Source organism: Bufo gargarizans, chromosome 6 (assembly GCF_014858855.1).
Source record: "Bufo gargarizans isolate SCDJY-AF-19 chromosome 6, ASM1485885v1, whole genome shotgun sequence".
Lineage (NCBI taxonomy): Eukaryota > Metazoa > Chordata > Amphibia > Anura > Bufonidae > Bufo > Bufo gargarizans.
In genome coordinates this window covers 190,290,370-190,311,513 of record NC_058085.1, presented here as the reverse complement: position 1 = coordinate 190,311,513, position 21,144 = coordinate 190,290,370, and the positions used below count along the sequence as shown (strand labels likewise).

At 40.3% G+C, this 21,144-nt stretch overlaps 2 protein-coding genes across 2 annotated transcripts in view; both read right to left on the bottom strand.

The window, feature by feature from the left end:
• Positions 1-3,597, bottom strand: part of CHAT (choline O-acetyltransferase) — a 115,687-nt gene extending 112,090 nt beyond the window's left edge. Inside the window, exons 1-2 of the mRNA XM_044299573.1 lie at positions 3,584-3,597; positions 3,389-3,497 (exon numbers count right to left, since the gene is read on the bottom strand). Coding sequence (XP_044155508.1) covers positions 3,389-3,497; positions 3,584-3,597 — 123 coding nt within the window. The remainder of the gene's footprint in view (positions 1-3,388; positions 3,498-3,583) is intronic.
• A 6,317-nt stretch (positions 3,598-9,914) lies between these two features.
• SLC18A3 (solute carrier family 18 member A3) lies at positions 9,915-11,492 on the bottom strand. Its single transcript, XM_044296098.1, has one exon. It carries the CDS (start codon positions 11,490-11,492, stop codon positions 9,915-9,917), a length of 1,578 nt encoding a protein of 525 aa, XP_044152033.1.
• Positions 11,493-21,144: the final 9,652 nt, after the last annotated feature.

Below are 21,144 nucleotides of genomic sequence, written 5' to 3'. Positions count from 1 at the left end.
TTGCTACCTCCTCTTCCTGATCCGATGCCAAGAATGGCTGCGCATCAGTATGGTCTGGGAATGGATGGGAAAAGAATTCCTCTGACTCGAGTGGAGTGGCTATGCTGGTGGTGGTGTCTTTGGGGGTGCAAACAGCAGAGAGGATGAGGAGGGTGCAGAAGCGGAAGGCTGAGTGAGCCACTGAACCAACTCTGGTGCGTCCTTTGACGTAATCACATGCACCTTCTCCAAATTCCCATTTAGGCTCCAGCCTGGTGCACCTGCTTGACCCCTACCACCCCTGCAGAATGGCCTGCCTCTTCCTCTGCCTGCAGGTATATTGCAGGCCTCAATCAATATTTGGTGCAAGCTGGTATATCAAACCCTTTAATCAATATGTGGCGGAAGACGGTGTGTTGCAGGCCTCAATCAATATTTGCTGAAAGCCGGTATATCAATCCCCTCTATCAGTATTTTGTGGAAACAGGTATATAGAACCCTTTAATGAGTATTTGCTGAAAGCTGGCATAGCAAACCCCTTAATCAATATTTGATGGAAACTGGTGTATCGCAGGCCTCAATCAATATTTGGTGGAAGCCGGTATATAAATACCCTCTATCAGTATTTTGTGGAAACATGTATATAGAACCCCTTAATGAGTATTTGCTGGAAGCCGGTATATCAAACCCCTTAATCAATATTTGGTGGAAGCCGGTGTATCGCAGGCCTCAATCAATATTTGGTGGAAGCCGGTATATCAATCCCCTCTATCAGTATTTTGTGGAAACAGGTATATAGAACCCCTTATTGAGTATTTGCTGGAAGCTGGTATATCAAACCCCTTAATCAATATTTGGTGGAAGCTAGTGTATCGCAGGCCTCAATCAATATTTGGTGGAAGCTGGTATATCTATCCCCTCTCTTAGTATTTTGTGGAAACAGGTATATAGAACCCCTTAATGAGTATTTGCTGGAAGATGGTAAATCAAACCCCTTAATCAATATTTGGTGGAAGCTGATGTATCATACCCCTCAATCTATATTTTGTGGAAGCCGGTGTATCACACCCCTCAATCCGCATTTTGTGGAAGCAGGTATATCAAACCCCTTAATCAGTATTTTGTGGAAGCTGGTAATATAACACCCCTTAATCAGTTTTTTTGAGGGCAATAAGTATATCACACAAGTTGCAATTAGTTATTCCAATACCGTTTGTCCATCTATCTAGCTGCGGTATCTCAGCAGAACCGCACACAACTGCTGCACAATACAAATGCACTATAATATACTTTCTATGTTAGAAGGTATATTATAGGTATATCACACCCATCAATCAGTTTTTTTTTTGGGGGGGGGGGGGGGGGGGCAACAGGTATATCACACCATTTGCAATTAGTTATTCCATTAGCGTTTGTCCCTCTATCTAGCTGCGGTATCTCAGCAGAACCGCACACAACTGCTGCACAATACAAATGCACTATAATATACTTTCTGTGTTAGAAGGTATATTATAGGTATATCACACCCCTCAATCAGTTTTTTTTTGGGGGGTAACAAGTATAGCACACCAGTTCCAATTAGTTACTTCAAATAGCGTTTGTCGCTCTATCTAGCTGCAGTATCGCAGCAGAACCACACACAACTGCTGCACAATACAAATGCACTATAATATAATTTCTATGTTAGAAAGTATATTATAAGTATATCACACCCCTCAGTATGTCACACCTTTCGATAGCACACCTATACCAGTCCTTAAAAGGACTTTTGTGGCCCTAATAGCTAGCGTTTTTTCCCTGCTCCACACAGCAACCTCTCCCTACACTGGCAAAAAACTGAATGTAAAATGGTTGCCAGATCGGGTTTATTTATAGGGTAGGGGGTGTGTCAATGTGCTGAAACATCTCAATTGTCCTGTCCCAGCTGATGGATGTGTCACGGGTCAAAGTTCGGCACAATGCAAAAGAATATGGCGCCGGTGGACATCGCCATATGTTTGCTCTTTCGGCGAACGAGCAAAGTTTGCCGGGAAACAACCGCCGGGCGAACCGCAAGGCCATCTCTTAAACAGACATTCCAGACTGTGGAAAGGAGCAGTGCACGGCCTAAGAGAGAGCCAGATACGTGTGCTCTAATGACTCTTTAGTGCACAAGCAGCTGACGCTCGCATAGGCCACAGGCCTGAGCTAATCTGGCTGTAGTGTGCAAGATGCAACTAGGTAATGCCATGCACTCTGCAGCAGGCAGTGAACTGTGCGCATCCCGCAATCATTATTCAGTGACTCATTCACTGAATGGCGATAGCAGGATGAATGCAGTGCACTGTCTGTGACACAGCGAGGTCCAGATTTGGATTACAAAACAGCCTCCTGCCCGACTAGCAGCAGCATTGGCCCCATTTAAATGTCTCACGTCTCTTAGGTACTTGCAGGAGCAGGGAGGCTGGAGTTGGAGGAAGAGAGCTTCTCCTGAAGTTCTTCTCTAGAGATCAAGGGGTAAAGGACCTTTGATGATGTCATCACAGGTACTGCACTGTCCTAACCTCCGAATTACACCATTATCAGTGCAGTTCCTTCACTTATAGACGTTTTAGGACCTGTGATGATGTCATCACAGGTAATTTAGCTTTCTAAGCATCCAAGCATTAATGTTTAATCTTGTCAGGCAGACTCCTGACAGACCGGCTCTGGACACAGTGAATTACATTGCCTATGCCTAGATGGCCAAGTGCCCCCTTGTAGTTTGTCACCCCCGGGGCGACCGCCCCTCTGGCTTCCTCAAGATATGCCACTCTGTATTGCTTTATCCCATGATAAACTAAAGTATACATATACAAACTGTAAACACTAACCAATCAAGAAAATGTCTCTTTCTCCAGTTATAAGCTATTTCTTATCCTTCTCATGTATCCTGTACTGATCATTCAGCCTCAAGGAGAGATGAGACATACGATCAACTAACTGAGGCATAAGGTTCCACGCTGGCCATAGAAGTCTGTGGAAAGGGGAGGCAGATATACTGGAGCAGATTCTGATACAGAGACATTGTTGTAGACCTAGGTAAATTTTCTATCTCACTCCAGTGCTGGATTCACAGCTGCACTGCTCAGTGCAGCTGTATAATGCCATCCTGCTTCTGAGAGATTGCTACAGAGAGGGTGTGCTACAGGTCTCAGAGACATAGCAGATAAGACTCTCCTCTTTTCTGTGTGTGCAGAATCTCCACCCACTAGCTCCGGGAAGACTGACAATTAGATATGGAGTTTGCAGAGGGCAAAACTGCTCAAAAATGCAAGATAAGTCATATAACGGACAGATATAGTGTTATTTCTCATGCAGACATACCTGACAGCTTATTCTGAAAGTCACCTGAAATTTCAGGTACACTTTAAACATGCATGTGTCATACCTCTGCCTCCTCGCTGCCTTTGCTTGCAGACTTTTCAAGAGTGGGTTTCTTTAACACAGGCATTTTGTGATTAAAAACTGAATTCTGTTCACCAAGATGGTTAAATCTGCTGGAGAGAATACACTTTATTTTACAAATAATTGTGATAGAACATTTTGCAGCATTTTTGTTTATTTATTTTTTATAATCACTTACCAATGCTCCGCCATGTTTACTGGTCTTTGCCAGTGTCTGCAACCATATTGTGCCAGTGCATGCCCAATCCTGAAATTTATTCTATAGCTCCAGTTTCTAGTGTCCCAATGCATGCCCCAGTTGGTAGTTTTTAATGGTATTGCTGAGGACTCAATAACTGCAAGCTTTTCCCTCTGCATGCAAATGTACATTACTTCAGGAGAATATCAGCACACTTTAACCCCACAAACTGGCTTTGAAGAGGCCTCAAATCATACTGTTTATTTGTTGATGATAAACTTCTCTGCTGTGGCCATGGTGGAATAGCAGGACGAGCCTTGCTGTAGCCACTAAAAAGAGATGGGCTGTGACAAAGGGTGAAGAGGGGGAGCTCTTCTGTGACCAAGCAAAGAAAACAAAGTCCTACTTCGGCCACAGGAAAATAAGGGGTTCCTTATGAATGAATGAATGGGTGGCCTCTGTTTTAACTGTTGAAAGGGTGGGGAGCCCTGTTTTGTTTACTGAGGAGAGGGCGTAGGAAGCCCTGCTTTGAGCCCTGGATGAAAGCTCTATTCTACTCTACTGTAGTACTAATGTTAAAGGGATTTTCTCAGTTTGGCTAAAAATGGCTAAAGAGGGTAATGACATAACACAAAAGGGGAAACATTGATCTCCTGATAAATTCCCCACCTCTTTAGCGTTGCTGTTCCAGTGCTCCTTACTGATCTTTGATTACTTTAGTGCAGGGATGATATAGGTGTCTATTCATGAGACCTCTGCAGCCAATGACATTGGGAAGTACCAGAGCGGTGGCACTGGAGCAGCTGGGGGTCTACCAGGTAGTGGTTATTTTGTTTGTTTTTCATGACATTTCCACCCTTTAGCCATTTTAGCACTTTTCATGATTTAGACATGATTTCGTGTTTTTGTGTTTTGTCATGTCTTTTTTCCTGCCATTTTCCAAGTCTTATAGAGAAGTATATGGGAAGAACCCTATTAAAACACTATACTCACAGCAGGCTGTGTTTTGAAAAAAATAACACAAATCCAACCCAAAAAACTTCACAAGCTTACAACAATAATTTGTATTTAGCATAGACTTATAAAATTTGACTGCAGTATTTTTCGGGTAAAAAAAAGAAATGCACATAAATACTATGGTGTTTTACACAATAAATCTGTGTGTGTGAATTTAGCCTTAAAAATACATTTCTACATTACTTGCATGGTCCTGAATTGCAATTTAAATTGCTAAATAGTGGGTAAAATATTTGGGGTAATATTATGTGGTCAGTGGAAATGTCAGTCCTCTATTAATGGTAATAGTTGACCTGGCATTTCTTTTTGCCTTTCACAAATTTATGGATTAAATAGTCGGAAATAGCTGCAAGATGGCTCATTTGTTTATGTGCTATATCTGAGGACACATAGGACAGAAGGATCGAGCATGTTGAAATGCAATATATCCCAGTCCTCATGTCTCCCACAATCTGTGGTCAGGGAAGAGTTTGAAGTCCCCCATACACATTAGATGGTCGGTTGGGTCCTGACAAATTTATCAATTTACATCTAATATATATGGCCAACTTAAGGCTGCAGGCACCAGTTTGTTTTGAGGTTGGCAGTGCCACTATAGTTGGTTTTCAGACTCCTTAATGACAGCCATGTAGTAGTGTGGCTCCCCCAAGTCAGTTAATGTGCCACCTTGCTTGAAACAATCTGATTAGAATACTGTTATTCTCTAATACTGTGGTAGACTAGAATATGATTATAGAAAAATACATTTTTATTGGACCTATTTAAACCTATATTAAATATTTTAAACAGATTTGCATATTTTTTTTGTTAAAGAAAGGTACGTTTCACAGGTGGATTCAGAATGGATTCTCTCTCGACAATCTAGTGAGGCTTATGGCCTATCATTGGCTTCTTAGGCTACTTTCACGCTAACGTTTTTGCTGGATCCGGCAGGGTTCAGCAAAAGCGCTTCCGTTACTGATAATACAACCATCTGCATCCGTTATGAACGGATCCGGTTGTATTATCTTTAACATTGCCAAGACGGATCCGTCATGAACTCCATTAAAAGTCAATGGAGGACTGATCCATTTTCTACTGTGGCAAATTGTGGCAGAGAAAACAGATCCGTCCCTAGGACGGAAAGCAAACTAAAACATGTTGCGGTTTGCTCTCTGGTATGGGAACACAACTAAATGGAACGGAATTCATTTTGGAGCATTCCGTTCTGTTCAGTTCTGTTTTGTCCCCATTGACAATAAATGGGGACTAGAGCATTTTTTTCTGGTATAGAGCCCCTATGACGGATCTCAATACTGGAACACTAAAGCGCTAGTGTGAAAGTAGCCTATGTTTTAAACAAGTAGTCTCATGAAGCGAACCACTTTTCATATTCCCTAGCAGTCCTGCTTTGACAGACTTAGATTGTCCATGTCTTCAATTAACGCCCATCCACCTGAATAGCTTTATTGAAATACTATATTTTATCTGCAGCAGGGAAGATGCCTGGTTGGCCGCAGCTTTCACTGGCGAAATCAGCTAGTTGCCAGGAGTGGGCTTACATCAATCAGCTGCACCATCTCTTATCTGAAAGGGGAGGTCTCTGATAAGACACCCCCTTTAAGTCTTGAGCCTTCATTACCTACCATGTGCTGTCTTATTTTGCTTTTGGTCATGTACCTAGTCACATATAGATTTTTTTAATATAATTATATTACACTGACATTGACACAGAGCCATTTGTCTTTGTGTCTTTTGGATTGTCAAGGTATTGCCACAATTTGATAACGAAAGCAAACAGAATTCTGGGAAAGAAGTTGAATGGTGTCAATGCATGTAATGCAAACTATATTCAATTATAAACCATGTGCCATGTGAGGTTTTCTACTGTAAAATTGGAGCCTTCAAAGGAATTGCATAGCTTGATATACAATTACACAACAAGCCTTGGTAAAACTAACCATCGCTTTTACTTTTCATCCTAAAGTTTTATCAGATTATGCTGAGAGTTAAGTGTCTGGTGTATCAATATATATTAGAATTAAATTAACTGTCTCCTGTAGGGTTGTATCATGTGACTAGCCATAGCTGGTTGTATAACCATAAGCTCCTTTAACCCTTATTGCTGGGGATCCCAGTAGCAACATTGCGTTTGATGGATAATACTTTTATTTTGCTTCTTTATTTTTTTATGTATACATTTTAATATAATTTATTTTTTTCTTTTTGAAAAACTATAAATTGAACTACTAGGCACCATAATTATCTTTCACGTATCACCTTACTCGTTGAGAACTCACTGCTACAAATGCACAAGTCACTTTCCTTCTAGTTTACTAAGAAGTGATGACTCCAAATGTAAAATTGTTTCTATGACTGTAAACTATGTAGTTGTAAATTACGCCTTGCAAAGTCAACAAAATGATTTTGACTACGTTTTATGATACCACTGTTCATGGTGCAAATAAATGTCAGGTACTCAGTACCCCCAAAAATAATAAACTGGAGCTAGATTGCCAAAAGTGATTTACAGCACATAAAATGTCACCAGGTACACTCAGCGGTAAGAAATATAACCCGACAATGGCATGACTAGACAAAAGGAATACGAAATACACAATATCTTCAGTATGATCATAAGATTGATTTTATTATTTATTAATGCCAGTAGAGAATTTCCACTACTGTAATAAAAATATTGGTACATTTTCCTAATAATTACAGGGCTTTCCACAAGCTAGTCTACAATTGTACAGTATGTATTAGGTTAAAAGATAGGATCTGATGTACTAAATAGTATTCTGTATGATATTCTAATTGACTGAGGCAAATATAATGTAGACTGTATCTGCTAAGGAGATGGTGTCTCGGAGGAATGAACAATACATTGCAAGAGTTTAATTCACTTTACTTACATAATTTCATTATTACAATTTGCAGCCTGTGTTCCCGATAAATTCAGATCTTCCTGGACATCGTCCTACGTTTGCTTCTGTATGCAAGTGAAAGTACTGCAGTGCAAAGCAATGCTTTGTACCAAATAGCAATGATTACCAGATAAGGTTCCTGATGAGATCTCACTGGCTTCATTAATAATTTAGGTAACCACAGAAAGTATCAATTGGCTATTTCACATTCAAAGCTGAAATTTCTATGTGCAGAGTAATTTCTGTGTCTATTAAACTTAGAGAAATTCTCTTAACTCTTGCAATTTTACTTCTAAGCTTATTTGTTTTATATATTGACTACTGTACTTTATATTTGTTTGCTGCATTTCTTTCAGATAATTTGATAGAACTACTGTAAAATGACTTGGAGTGCTAAGCTCTCAAGTAAAGCTCGGCATTAATATTTATTAGTCTATTGGCAGCTTAATGTATTGGAATTCTTCAGCCACTGAAACTTTGTACAGCTTCTTCCAGGTGCCAATTATTCTTTGCATCCCTTTCATTTAGTTTAAAATAATATGAAGACGGCAGAACTCCAGACATTTAAAACTTTAAAAGCCTTATTGTATAAATGCAAATACAATACAATAAAGTAATGCAAGTTCTTACCTCCTTCACACGAATGATTTGTCTCACAAAGTCACAGAAGCTAGCTGTGGACTGACAGTAGGTGCAAGCATTGCTGAGCGCCTGATGGTGACGCCTATGGTGCTGTCCATGGTACTTAGCATTTCCCCACATGCTAGAAGATGGTGCTGTCCATGGCACTAGTGCTATTCCCACCACAAGCAGACGGTGCCGCTGTCCATGGTACTGATCTTAAACTAACTGCTAGAAGATCGTGCCACTTGCCTGTACCACTACATGATCTGGACCAAGGCACTAGTGTTGGGGAAGATCTGCCCCCAGCCACCTCTTCCTGCCCACCTTTGGTGTTCTTGCTGTATAACTCCTCCCTTCATTTTCCTATTCGTACACATTTAAATTGTTGCAGACAAAACCTGCTTGAAGAACCTGCCTTTCACCAGAGTGCAACTTGGTCCAACTGAACAAATATCCTTAGTCCATAGATGAGGTTCTGAGGAGGACTAATATGACTCCACTCTACTGTATTAATAGTTCTTAGACTTATTAATAGTGTTGCTTTGCAGTCAAGTGTAGGAAACATCCAAATCACTTACATAAATCTTTTACTTGATATAAGGAAAGCTAGTATGATTTTATATATTGTAAAATTATAAGGCATATTTCGTTTTGATGTTGTGCAGACTAATACAAAATTGTCTATTGGTCATTGTATGAAGATTCTTTTTAAATGATTTCCCTTTTTAGAGCTTTCTTACACTCTGATTCAGATTACAGGTTCAATTTTGCAATAAAGTGACATTGATCTATCAAACTAATTATGAAGTTTATCGAGAAAACTGAACTCTACTGACAAGTAGATAGAATATTTAATTATATAGAATATGAAAAAGTGTCACAGAAAGGATTATAATATAATTTGTGGTGTGACCTATGTATAAACAAATCATATAGAGGAAGTCTAAAGCCCTAAGCCTTACTGCTATGTGATTTCTGAATGAAATACATTTCAGCTTTCAGACACTCACTAGAAGAAGTGGTCTGTAATCTATTGGATTGTGAGACATGTATGCGAGTGGGAATTTGATTAATGGCCTTCCTTTATACCTCTTGAGAGCCGTCATTTTTCTCAGACGTTTGATGGACACAGTGTATTATGTATTTATTGATAGAAAAACCCTATTTTCTAAAGTAATCAGGAATTTGGGAAGCAGGACCATCAATCGGAAGACTAATGATTCTCTGAGTTAGAAATATTGACCATTGAAGAATAGTATAGCTGTTCATGAAGTCCGGACTAGTCTATATGCATTGCTTTATACATCTAGTCTTTCTTCGGAAGTATTTGAAATAATTTATTTATCTCTTTAATTTGCAAGTGAATGATTTTCCTAGTGCAGTTGTTCAGGAAAATAGAGAACTTTTTGTAATGAATTCACAAACTAGAGATAGTTACAATATTTAGCAACTTTATTTCCCTGAATATGCCACAGTATTATTTCATATAGTTTATCTTATTTTGTACAGATATACAGTATTTCACACAGAGTTGGCTTTAAAAATAGACAGACAGTTCCACAATACTGCACCTAGTTGTCTTTTGAAGAGGTATACATTTCTACCTATTATGACATTAAAGTAATGATGGTTTCAAATGTTTTAAGTTAAAAAAAATTGACATTAAAAAAATAGATTTTACAGAAAGCAAAGTGACATTGTGAAAATTAAAAGTACAAGTTGTCAGTTTAATGTTGGTGCATAAACATATGGCTGACTCATAACCTTTTGCATAAAGCTTCCATCTAGCTATACTCATAATCAGAGGATTCTTCATCAGATATGTATTTACCTGTTTGCGCTCCGTTGTAATTGTCCATAGCATTGTCCTGTATATGGTCACCTTTATGTAAGCCCTTGTTGGACTTAGCCCTGCGTTCTTCCATTTTAATTGTATCATACAAGCCCTTAGGTCCCTCATCAAGCAATATGTTTCTCTCTGAATGGGATGGCTTCATGTTGCACACGTTTCTAAGAAACAAAAGAGCAGGAGCATATAGTACATTTGCTAGTCCCATGCCAAGATTAAGCTGAGTGAAACCCGTAGTGTGCACGATCTGGCTAGCAACTATAGGCCCAAGAGCATAAGCCACGGAGTAAGATATATCTGCTATAGCATAGACACTTCCATACACAGAGACATGGCGGAGATCTACAAGTAAGGCGAGAGTGGGCAATAGTGCGGTATCTACCAAGGCAATACCAAAGCATAAACCACACAAGGGGATAATAAGCTGCTCAAAATTTTTACAGGCTGGTACTGTGCATGAACTAGCCCCTATTATAACCATTCCTATTGCACCATAGAACCACTGATATTGAGGGTAATTGGCTGCAAGTTTTACAGTGATATAAACCCCTAGAATATGAGGGAAAAAAGCTGGTAGCCAAGTTAGACCCATTTGCCACTCAGAGGCTCCCATAGTTGTTTTCATCCAGTTTGCTATTGTGGGCTCCAAAAACGCCAATGGGATGTTACAGGTGGTTAGTGCTCCAGCTACAACTGCAATATATGGGTCAATCATTAGTCTGTGAATGGGTGTGCCCACTGGCATGTTTTCTCTAGTCCGATTAGAGAAGGGTTTTATAACTGCTAATAAGAGTATACCATCAATGAGGGAAATGCAAGCTAGAATAATGAACGGTACTCTTTTACCTACAAACTGGTATAATATGCCTCCAAAGGGGGGTGCGACCAAACTACCAAATGAGATAAATGCTAAGGCTATACCCAAGGCTTTGCTCCGCTCTGCTTCTTCTGTGTACTTGTCTGCGATCATAGCGATCCCAGAAGTATCTGCAAAGGCAGATCCCAAACCTTGAAGGCTTCTTGCTACAAAGAGCGTAGCATAATTCTCTGCAAAAGAAAATATAATAGTGGAAAGGAACATAACAATGAGTCCAATGAATAGAGGAATGTCATAGCCAACCCTGTCTATAAAAGTGCCACTCAAAGGGTTTACAAGCAGCTGTAAGATAGCTTTGGAGGCAAACAAGACTCCTATTTTGATGTCTTCATTCTCTGTTGGGTACGGGGGTCTGATGATCGATTTATTTGAGTAAGATGAACTAGAATTTATTTCTCTAAAGTGTTTTTCACTATCCAGTCTCATACTTTCTATATAGTCTGGGATAATTGGTACTATCACCATGTAAAGCATATTATCAAGAAAAAGTGCCACACAGACAATGAACAGGATAAGTCTTCTCTGGTGGTGGGCTTCTTTCATAGCTGTGCCTATTTGTTTAGTTCTTTCACCCATGGCATTGGATAGTTTCTCCACCGCAGACTTGGCTGTCCCTGGTGTATTCCCCGAAGCCATGTTTTCAACTCTCACTGCTAAAGCTCTAGCAACAGAAAATCCAGGCAGTCCTTTCTCACTTAGAATGACAAATCTCAGGAGAGCAGCTTGATTCCTAGAGGGAACATTCAGGAGATCAGATGGTCCATGAACAGGGTGTCACTATAGAGTGCTGTGAAAAAGGACACAAAAACCTTTAGGCATTTGTAATGTATATGAACATGACTTAGATTGTAGCATATATTGGGTTAAGGATAGTTGTAAAACCGTTCCTTGCTAAAACTACATATCTGGATAGTAAACTGGAAGTCAGTGGAAAGCTGTAAAATGCATGCAGGACCTAGACGATGCTTTCAGATGACTTTTCTTTTCCACTAGAATTAACACTTTTCTAGCTATTGATCAAAAGCAACGACTTCTGAAGACACATTTCTAAATTATTGTTTGGAAATAACTTCATCTCTACCCTCTTTCTCTGTTGCTAACATTGTCTCATCTATTTCTGCATGTTCACATATGTGCTGAGAAATTGAAAGAAAACACTTACTTTGTGGTTTGCTTGTAAATCAATTGCAGTTCACGAGATGCATCCTCACAGCAGATTCTTAATGCTGAGCAGAAGAGCGCAGCCTCATCCTTACAGGAGAAGATCTTAATTAGTCCTGGCTGCTGCTTCTTGATTTGAGCTTCATATCTCGCTGTGATTGAACTAGTGGAGAGGTATCCACTTCACCCAAGCAGAATCCATCCTTCCTTTTGTGATGCCATTGGCACAGATTGAGTTGCATGCTTCTTGATTCCTATACTTTCTTTCTACTGAAGGCTGTGACGCACAGTTAGCTTTGGCCCCCAAGTGGCTACTTTGGGAGCCGCATCTCCTTATGCTAATTTAACACATGGAAGAACCTTAGCCAATTACTGACAGTTGACCCTCCCCTCTTACTGGCTTCTAAAGCATCATACATAGGAGAGGTAATCCCTTGCTCAAGACACTTGTTTTCTGTGTTGGAGAAGTCTTCGTTTGGCATGTAAATTTTTAACCTTTTCTCTCCCTCACTGCTCTCCTCTATTCCACGAGATGTAGAAATCGTTTAGTAACTTCATCTTTTATAAAGTAACCTTACTGTTTTATGTAATGAACTAAATATATTAATTTATGTATGTGTTTTAGTGGAAACAGAGAAATAAACTACAGTATTTTTCTTTTTTTTTTCCATTTCTTTTACGTCGTCTTCCTTTGTGATGGCTGCAGGAAGACACAATTGTAACATGTTTCTCTGGCTATACATGGAACTTTGCATCTAAGCACATTTCTTCAATTTCTGTAAGTATATATTATAAATCCATTCACTGAGTAGTCAGATTTCTGTTTCCCCAGTTAATAACTGTTATTTCATATGGTCGACTCCATTATTACTTAATGTCGGTGTGCAATAAAAGTTATATTTTAAATGCAAGTTGTAGTTACACTTTAAAATGTTTTGTATCTGTAAAGGGACACTAAGCAATATCCAAGTTACCCAGCTTTCCCAGGTTCCCAAAAAAGACAAATGTGCCTTGATATGGCACATTTTAGTAGCAAGAAGGAAGATTGATCTAGGCAGACTTCATACTCAGCAGATCTCTATTACACCCGCGCATGGTTTGTTAACCAGCTTTCCTTGGACCCTGAAAGGCAAATTTGCTGAGCTATGGCACAATTTGGACACAATTTGGGAGACGGAATTATCTTGTTTTTACAAAAACGCATCACAAATCTGCAGTGAAAAGCTGAGAAAATGCCACTTTTAAACACCCATACATTGTGCAAGTTACCCAGCTTTTCTAAGTTAATGAAAGGGAAATCTGCCTAGATATAGCACAAGTTGTTAGCAAGGAAGGGGAGTAATTTAGCTAAATTTATCTAGGTGATATTAGTATCAGCAGATTTCTATTAGATCAACATCATTATTACCCAGCTTTCCCAGGTTCCTGAAAAGCAAACCTGCCTCAATATAGTGTAATTCAATGATAGGGAGGGCTTTGCCTCGGTAGATTCAGTATAGATTAAGTAGATTTAGTATTCAGATTTCTATTTTGAATATTTCTATTACAGCTTCACAGGACACGGAAAGGCAAATCTGCCTAGATATGACATGACTTTGGAGTGTGCTGAGGGATATATTTAGGTATATTTAGTATTCAGATCTCTATTACAGATCCATATGGTTTGTTACCCAGCTTTCCTGGGACCTTGAAATGTAAACATACCTAGATATGCTATGATTTAGAAGCAGCCACTGAAAGATACAATGCATTTGAAAAGTCTTGAGATCCTTTTTAGTATTTTTACATTTTGATTTCTTGTGGACTTCTGCTAAAATTAAAAAATCAAGCTTTTCCCATTAATCTACACTCAGTACCCAATAGTGATAAACTAAAAACGGAATTTTAGAATTTTTTTCAAGTTTATTTAAAAGAAACAAAAATTTGGGTATCTGATGAAACTTGAAATTTTAATTCATTTGATTTGGAAAGACACAACCCTGTCTATATAAGGTATCACAATGGTGACAATGCATATCAGAGAAAAAAAACTGTCATGAGGAGGGAAGAACTGCCTGTAGAGATCAGAGACAGGATTGTGTGGAGGCACAGATCTGGAGCTCTTCCAGTCAAGTACAAACACGCAACTGTTTTCTCAGTACCTTATGACATATGAAAATTGGTAACACTGTGGTGAATACTTAAAGGGAGACTGTCATCAACTTTATGCTGACCTCACGCAGCATAAAATAGTGACAGAAATGCTGATTTCAGAGATGTGTCACTCATGAGCTAAAAGTAAGTGGTTGCTGAAAACCAGCATCATAATCATTGCAGCACAGGCCTTAAAAAGAGTCAAATCTACTTAGGAAGAGTTATGGTTATTCAGAAGCTCCTGCACTCACGCCAATCTGCTGATGGTTGGCAGTTCTCTCCTAGAGAGAAAGGGAGAAAACTAGGTAGAAGCCTGTCAATCATCAGCAGGTGGGCAGGGAGAGCAGGAATTCATGAATAACCATGACTCTTCTCAGATGGCTGGGACTCTTTTCCAGGCCCAGTGTGCAATGAATGTGATGTTGGCTCTCGGCAACCACTTACTTTTAACTTTTTAATGACAGACCGCTGAAATCAACTCACCTGTCTCTAATTTATGCTGCCATTAGTATGGACAGCGTTAAGTTGATGACAGGTTCCCTTTAAGACATGTTTGACATCCATCAGATTATTATTTCTATCACTGCTTTTGTACATTTAATGTTTAATTTCATTTTCTGTATTAAAGTCTAAAACTTTTACTAGATTTACCCAGTGCCGTCTTTACCATGGGGCAAAAGGGGCAGCTGCCCCGGGCCCAGTTGCTCCTGGGGGGCCCAAGGCAGCTGCCTCTTGAGCCCTGCTAGCCACTGCCCCGGGTGTCAGGCTGTCAGCTACACAGGGGGTGCTGCCATGCCATGCCTGCCGGCACTGAGTCCAGGCATCGTACTGTGTTAGAGCTGTGATCTAGGACCTTAGATGACATCATCACCATGTGACCAGTAACCTAGCAATATTACTGGTCACATGGCTATGAGGTCATCACAGGTCCTAACAGGAGTGTTGTAGAAGTTAACTGTGGAGCTTTTTTGTGTGAAGATTGCATCAGAAAAAGGTGACAGGGGTTATGTTAATATACTGTAAACTACTGTATAGTGGGGTGCTGTATACTGTGTGGGGGCCTGTATACTGTGGGGGCCTGTATACTGTGGGGGCCTGTATACTGGGGGGCCTGTATACTGTGGGGGCCTTTATACTGGGGGGCCTGTATACTGTGGGGGGGCCTGTATACTGTGGGGGGGGGGGCTGTATAGTGTGAGGGGCCTGTATAGTGTAGGGGGGCTGTATACTGTGGGGGCTGTATACTGTGGGGGGGGCTGTATACTGTGTGGGGGCTGTATACTGTGTGGGGGGCTGTATACTGTGGGGGGCTGTATACTGTGGGGGCCTGTATAGTGTGGGGGCCTGTATAGTGTGGGGGGCCTGTATAGTGTGGGGGCCTGTATAGTGTGGGGACCTGTATAGTGTGGGGGGCTGTATATTGTGAAATGCTATACTGCTGTACTGTATACTGTGGGGGTCTGTATACTGTATACTGTGGGTGCTATATAGTGTGGAGTGCTATACTGCTGTACTGTATAGTGTGGGGGCTGTATTGTGTATAGTTTGGGGTGCTGTATACGGTGAGGTGCTATACTGTGAGGTGTTGTATACTGTGGGGTGCTGTATACTGTGGGCTGCTATACTGCTCTACTATATACTGTGGGGTACTGTATAGTGTGGGGTGCTATACTGCATACTGTGTGGTGCTGTATACTATAGGGTGCTATACTGCATACTGTGGGGTGCTGGGGTGCACTGTAACACTAGGGTGAGCGGAGCCCTGGTCTCCTTCCTGCAGAGCGGTGCCCACTTCCAGCCTGAGCCCAGCTGCCCAGAGCACTGATCCTGAGCCGCTGGAGTCTTCAGAACTGGAAGTATTTACAGTCATTCACTGTACTCTACCAGATGTGTGGATTTTTTGTGTGTGTGTTGTGGTGGAGGGCGTGATTGCTTGCTAGGGTGTGGGAAGGCGGGATCCAGGGGGCCCAAGTAAATTTTTGCCCAGGGTCCAATCAATATTAAAGATGGCCCTGGATTTGCCTTGTTGTCCTAATGAACCTAAGCATCTTAACACAGCATTTCCCATACTGTACAAAGTTACTCTGATGCGAACTTGCAGTATCCTAATGATACTGCTACCTCTTAGAGTAGTTTCTGTTCAAGTGACTGCTGACCCACTGGGTTCAAGAGACATTTCTGCAGGAGCACCGAGGGATCAGGCAAAACTGTACTCAGGGACAGGCTGGGCAGGCCTGATCACGTCAGGTCAGGGAATGAAGAGTCAGATCCAGGAAGTTGGTACAAGGGCAGATGAATGTATAAACAGTGTACCTTTTCAGTAACCTCGCAAACTAGCACCTACAGTCAGGTTCATAAATATTGTGACATTGACACCATTCTAGCATTTTTGGCTGTATACACGACCACAATGGAATTGAAATGAAACGAACAAGATGTACTTTAACTGCAGACTATCAGCTTTAATTTGAGGGTATTTACATCCAATCAGGTGAACGGTGTAGGAATTACAACAGTTTGCATATGCGCCTCCCACTTGTTAAGGGACCAAAACTAATGGGACAATTTGCTTCTCAGCTGTTCCATGGCCAGGTGTGTGTTATTCCCTCATTATCCCAATTACAACAATAAAAGGTCCAGAGTTAATTTCAAGTGTGCTATTTGCATTTTGAATCTGTTGCTGTCAACTCTCAAGATGAGATCAGTGAAGCAAGCCATCATTAGGCTGAAAAAACAAAACAAACCTATCAGAGAGATAGTAAAAACATTAGGCGTGGCCAAAACAACTGTTTGGAACATTCTTAAAAAGAAGGAACGCACCGGTGAACTCAGCAAAAGACCCGGAAGACCACGGAAAACAACTGTGGTGGATGACCGAATAATTATTTCCCTGGTGTAGAAAACCCTTCACAACTGTTGGCCAGATCAAGAACACTCTCCAGGAGGTAGATGTATGTGTGTCAAAGTCAACAATCAAGAGAAGACTTCACCAGAATGAATACAGAGGGTTGACCACAAGATGTAAACAATTAGTGAGCCTCAAAAACAGGAAGGCCAGATTAGAGTTTGCCAAACGACATCTAAAAAAGCCTCACAGTTCTGGGACAACATCCTATGGACAGATCAACTTGTACCAGAGTGATGGGAAGAGAAGCGCATGGAAAAGGAAAGGAACTGCTCATGATCCTAAGCATACCACCTCATCAGTGAAGCATGGTGGTGGTAGTGTCATGGTGTGGGCATGTATGGCTGCCAATGGAACTGGTTCTCTTGTATTTATTGATGATGTAACTGCTGACAAAAGCAGCAGGATGAATTCTGAAGTGTTTCGGGCAATATTATATGCTCATATTCAGCCAAATTCTTCAGAACTCATTGGACGGTGCTTCATAGTGCAGATGGACAATGACCCAAAGCATACTGCAAAAGCAACCAAATAGTTTTATAAGGGAAAGAAGTAGAATGTTATGCAATGGCCAAGTCAATCACCTGACCTGAATTTGATTGAACATGCATTTCACTTGCTGAAGACCAAACTGAAGGGAAAATGCCCCAAGAACAAGCAGGAACTGAAGACAGTTGCAGTAGAGGCCTGGAAGAGCATCCCCAGGGATGAAACCCAGCAATGGATTTGCAACCAAGTATTAAAAAGTGAAAGTTTGATTTATGATTATTATTCTGTCCCATTACTTTTGGTCCCTTAACAAGTGGGAGGCACATATGCAAACTGTTGTAATTCCTACACCGTTCACCTGATTTGGATGTAAATACCCTCAAAGTAAAGCTGACAGTCTGCAGTTAAAGCACATCTTGTTCGTTTAATTTAAAATCCATTGTGGTGGTGTATAGAGCCACAAAATGTTATAATTGTGTGGATGTCCCAATATTTATGGACCTGCCTGTATTTGTCAGGCACCTTCCCATACGGAAAGCGGGAAGTTGCCTTAAGTACTCCATGGTGATCGGCCACTGGCTGGGGAAGATTAGGGCCCTTTAAGAGCCAGGGGAAGGACACTCCCTATTGGCAAAGCAGGAGCAGCCCTCAGCCTGCAAGAGAAGAAGAATGCCAGCAAGACGCATGCTGCAGCCTGCAAGGAAGAACTGAAGTAGTTTGGTTGCTGGGCTCACAGGGAAGGAGGATGGAGGCAACAGCAAGCCCGAGTTGCCGGAACCTGTAAGTGAGGAAGAAGGTAAGTGGAGCGGAAGTGCATGTGGAGTGCCACTTTAACAGTCCATAGAAGCCAGTATGTCTCAAATAGCATAGCTCAAAGCTGGATTTGCATTGTAATGACACAAGGAATGGATAATACAACAGTCAGTCATTCTATGTAATTACCCAATTCAACTAGGATCAATAACCTTTGGTTTATCCAGATAAATAATAGTGTACCCATAGACTTCTTTTGGGTGACCATAGCAAACTTCTTGCATTGTTGATATTTCCTACGAATTGCTTATGTTGCCTTTCTAAATTGATTGACTAAGTGCAGCAAATACGTAGCAATTATCATGTAGACAAAGTTGATTCTTTTTTCTATTGCATTATACACTGCTCGTTTCCAGTGGTTTAAGGGGTTGTCTAATTTCAGAAAATGGCATTTATCATGTAGAGAAAGTTAATACAAACCACTTACTAATGTATTGTTATCCATATTGCTTCCTTTGCTGGCTTGATTCATTATAACATATAATAAACAGACAATTGCACAATGGCCATATGCCAAAAGCCAGGTATGTGCTAACCAATAACCTATCCATAAGATAGGCACAGTCAGCATACCTTAAAATGGCAGCCTTGTCCTCTATGAAACAATTAAATCAAGCTCTCATTTCACTGAGAGCCAATAAGCCTCAAAGTTGCTTGATTTAAATTGGATGGCTTGTGGGGACCTGTGCACCTAGATCATTATCATTAGGGTGACAAAAATTGTAAATTGGGATGCTAGCTAACTCTTCTCTCACTGCTTAGGACGGCTGCATAAAAATTTTCAGTTTTTTAATTGTCATATTATATTCAATAACCTTTCTATACTGTTTTGTCATGTAAACTCATTTGCATAAACTTTGAGGCATACTGTCTCTCAGTCAGATGAGAGCTAGTCCTGGCAATATCATAGCCCAAGAGGTTTATCTGAGGTGTGATTATGGCTAGTTGTCTCATAGTGCACAAGGCTGCCATTGTAAGGTATGCTGACTGTATTATATGCAATGATTTAATAATATAACATCTATGAAAATAAATTATTAATGATAGGATAAAAAACTATTTTAATAAAAATGTATTAATGATAGGGAAAAAATAACTATAAAAAAAATGGAAGCTAGCATAATAAGGATAAAAAAAATCTAGAATATTCGCAATTAGGAAGATATAGCATTATATTCTAGATCTTTGCAAATTTGCGATTAGAATATTCGTGCTCAACGCTATTGCAGAGTAGTCATAACCATGGAAACGAACAGAGTATAATGTGATGAAAAAATGAATCAAGCTAGAAAAAAAAGCAATATGGACAATCACAATCTATTAGTAAGTGGCTTATGTTAACTTTCTCTACATAATTAGTGCTATTTGCTGAAGTGAGACCACCCCTTTAAGGCTAACAGTCAGTGCAGATATGAGGAGGAAGGGACAGGACCTGCTGCACATGCATACCTACGCATGCTCCCATGGTCCCGATCAATTGAAATACTTTTCTTTTTTTTCTGTAGTGTGCAAGCATGGCCGCTGCTGCTGGATTGGAGGGTGGTCGTAAGTCCTGGAAACCAGCAGTGTATAACGTGATGGAAAAATGAATCAAGACAACAAAAGAATCAATATGGACTGTGCTGTCCCAGCATTTATTTCTTTCATTTAAAATAAATTGCTGTATTTGTGTTATCATAATAGTGCCACCCTGTGGTAATTCCTGTTATAGGTTTCCTAATGTATTATGTAAATCCCATTTGCCTTTGCTCTCTGTCTACTCCTCCCTTTCGGTGACATCATATCCTGTTTGTTCTGGTCCTTTTCTGCAGCAGACTCAGAGCTGGTGAGAGCATTTCGTTTTGACCTCTAATATCCTCTTTATCCTGTAATGTCTTCTATATATATTTGCTCAAGGTAAACTCAATAAATAACCAAAGCATTTCCATTGTATCCTCCTCACTGGAGCTTCACATGCAAATGGTACCATGACCTAGGGGTATTAGTGAGTTCAGCTGTCTACCATTGCTTGTACAGAGATAATCACTCACAACCAGTCAGATACTTCTTTAACGTACATCTGTGGCAGAATAGTCAAAACGAAGCCTAAATCTACAGTCTTTGCATGTCTACACGCAGTCTGCAAGCAAGCAAGCCTACAGCTGTCCGCCATCTTACATGCATGTGGCTTCATAAGCACAATGGGGTAAGCTGAAATTCTTTTCTTAAAGAGATAGTACCACTTAAACAGGAAAAACATGTCCACAAGAGGCTCCGTGGATTTCTCGGTCACTGAACATACGGAAACTCACCCTGCTCCTAAAAACTCAGATATATAGGAAGCAGAGTCCATGTTCACTGAAGAACAAACTGTACGATCTAAACGTGTTATCGAACCAACACAAAAAGATTAGAGAGAACTTTGAAAGAAGAGTTCAGTGACAATTTAAATGATTTATAGCAAAGAACTGAATACTATATAGCAGCTCTTTCACACTATAACAATGATGCACCAAAGTTAACCACAGCGTTGAATCTTTTAACTAACACCTATGTTTGCTATCAGCGACTGTCTGCAAAGTACATCACCTTTCTGAACAATTCTGATTTTGATGATGCTTCAGAAGGGTTGAGAGAGAGAAAGAATCTCCTCAAGAAAAGGATGCCTTAGTACAAGACACTAAGAGCAAGGCAGAACTCTGCATCACATACTAGCAGGAGGTGAGATCCCATCAATCAATTTCAACCAAATATACGCTTTCATCTTTCAAAACCTCTCGTTCCAAAAGGTTGGCGTTAAATGACAAG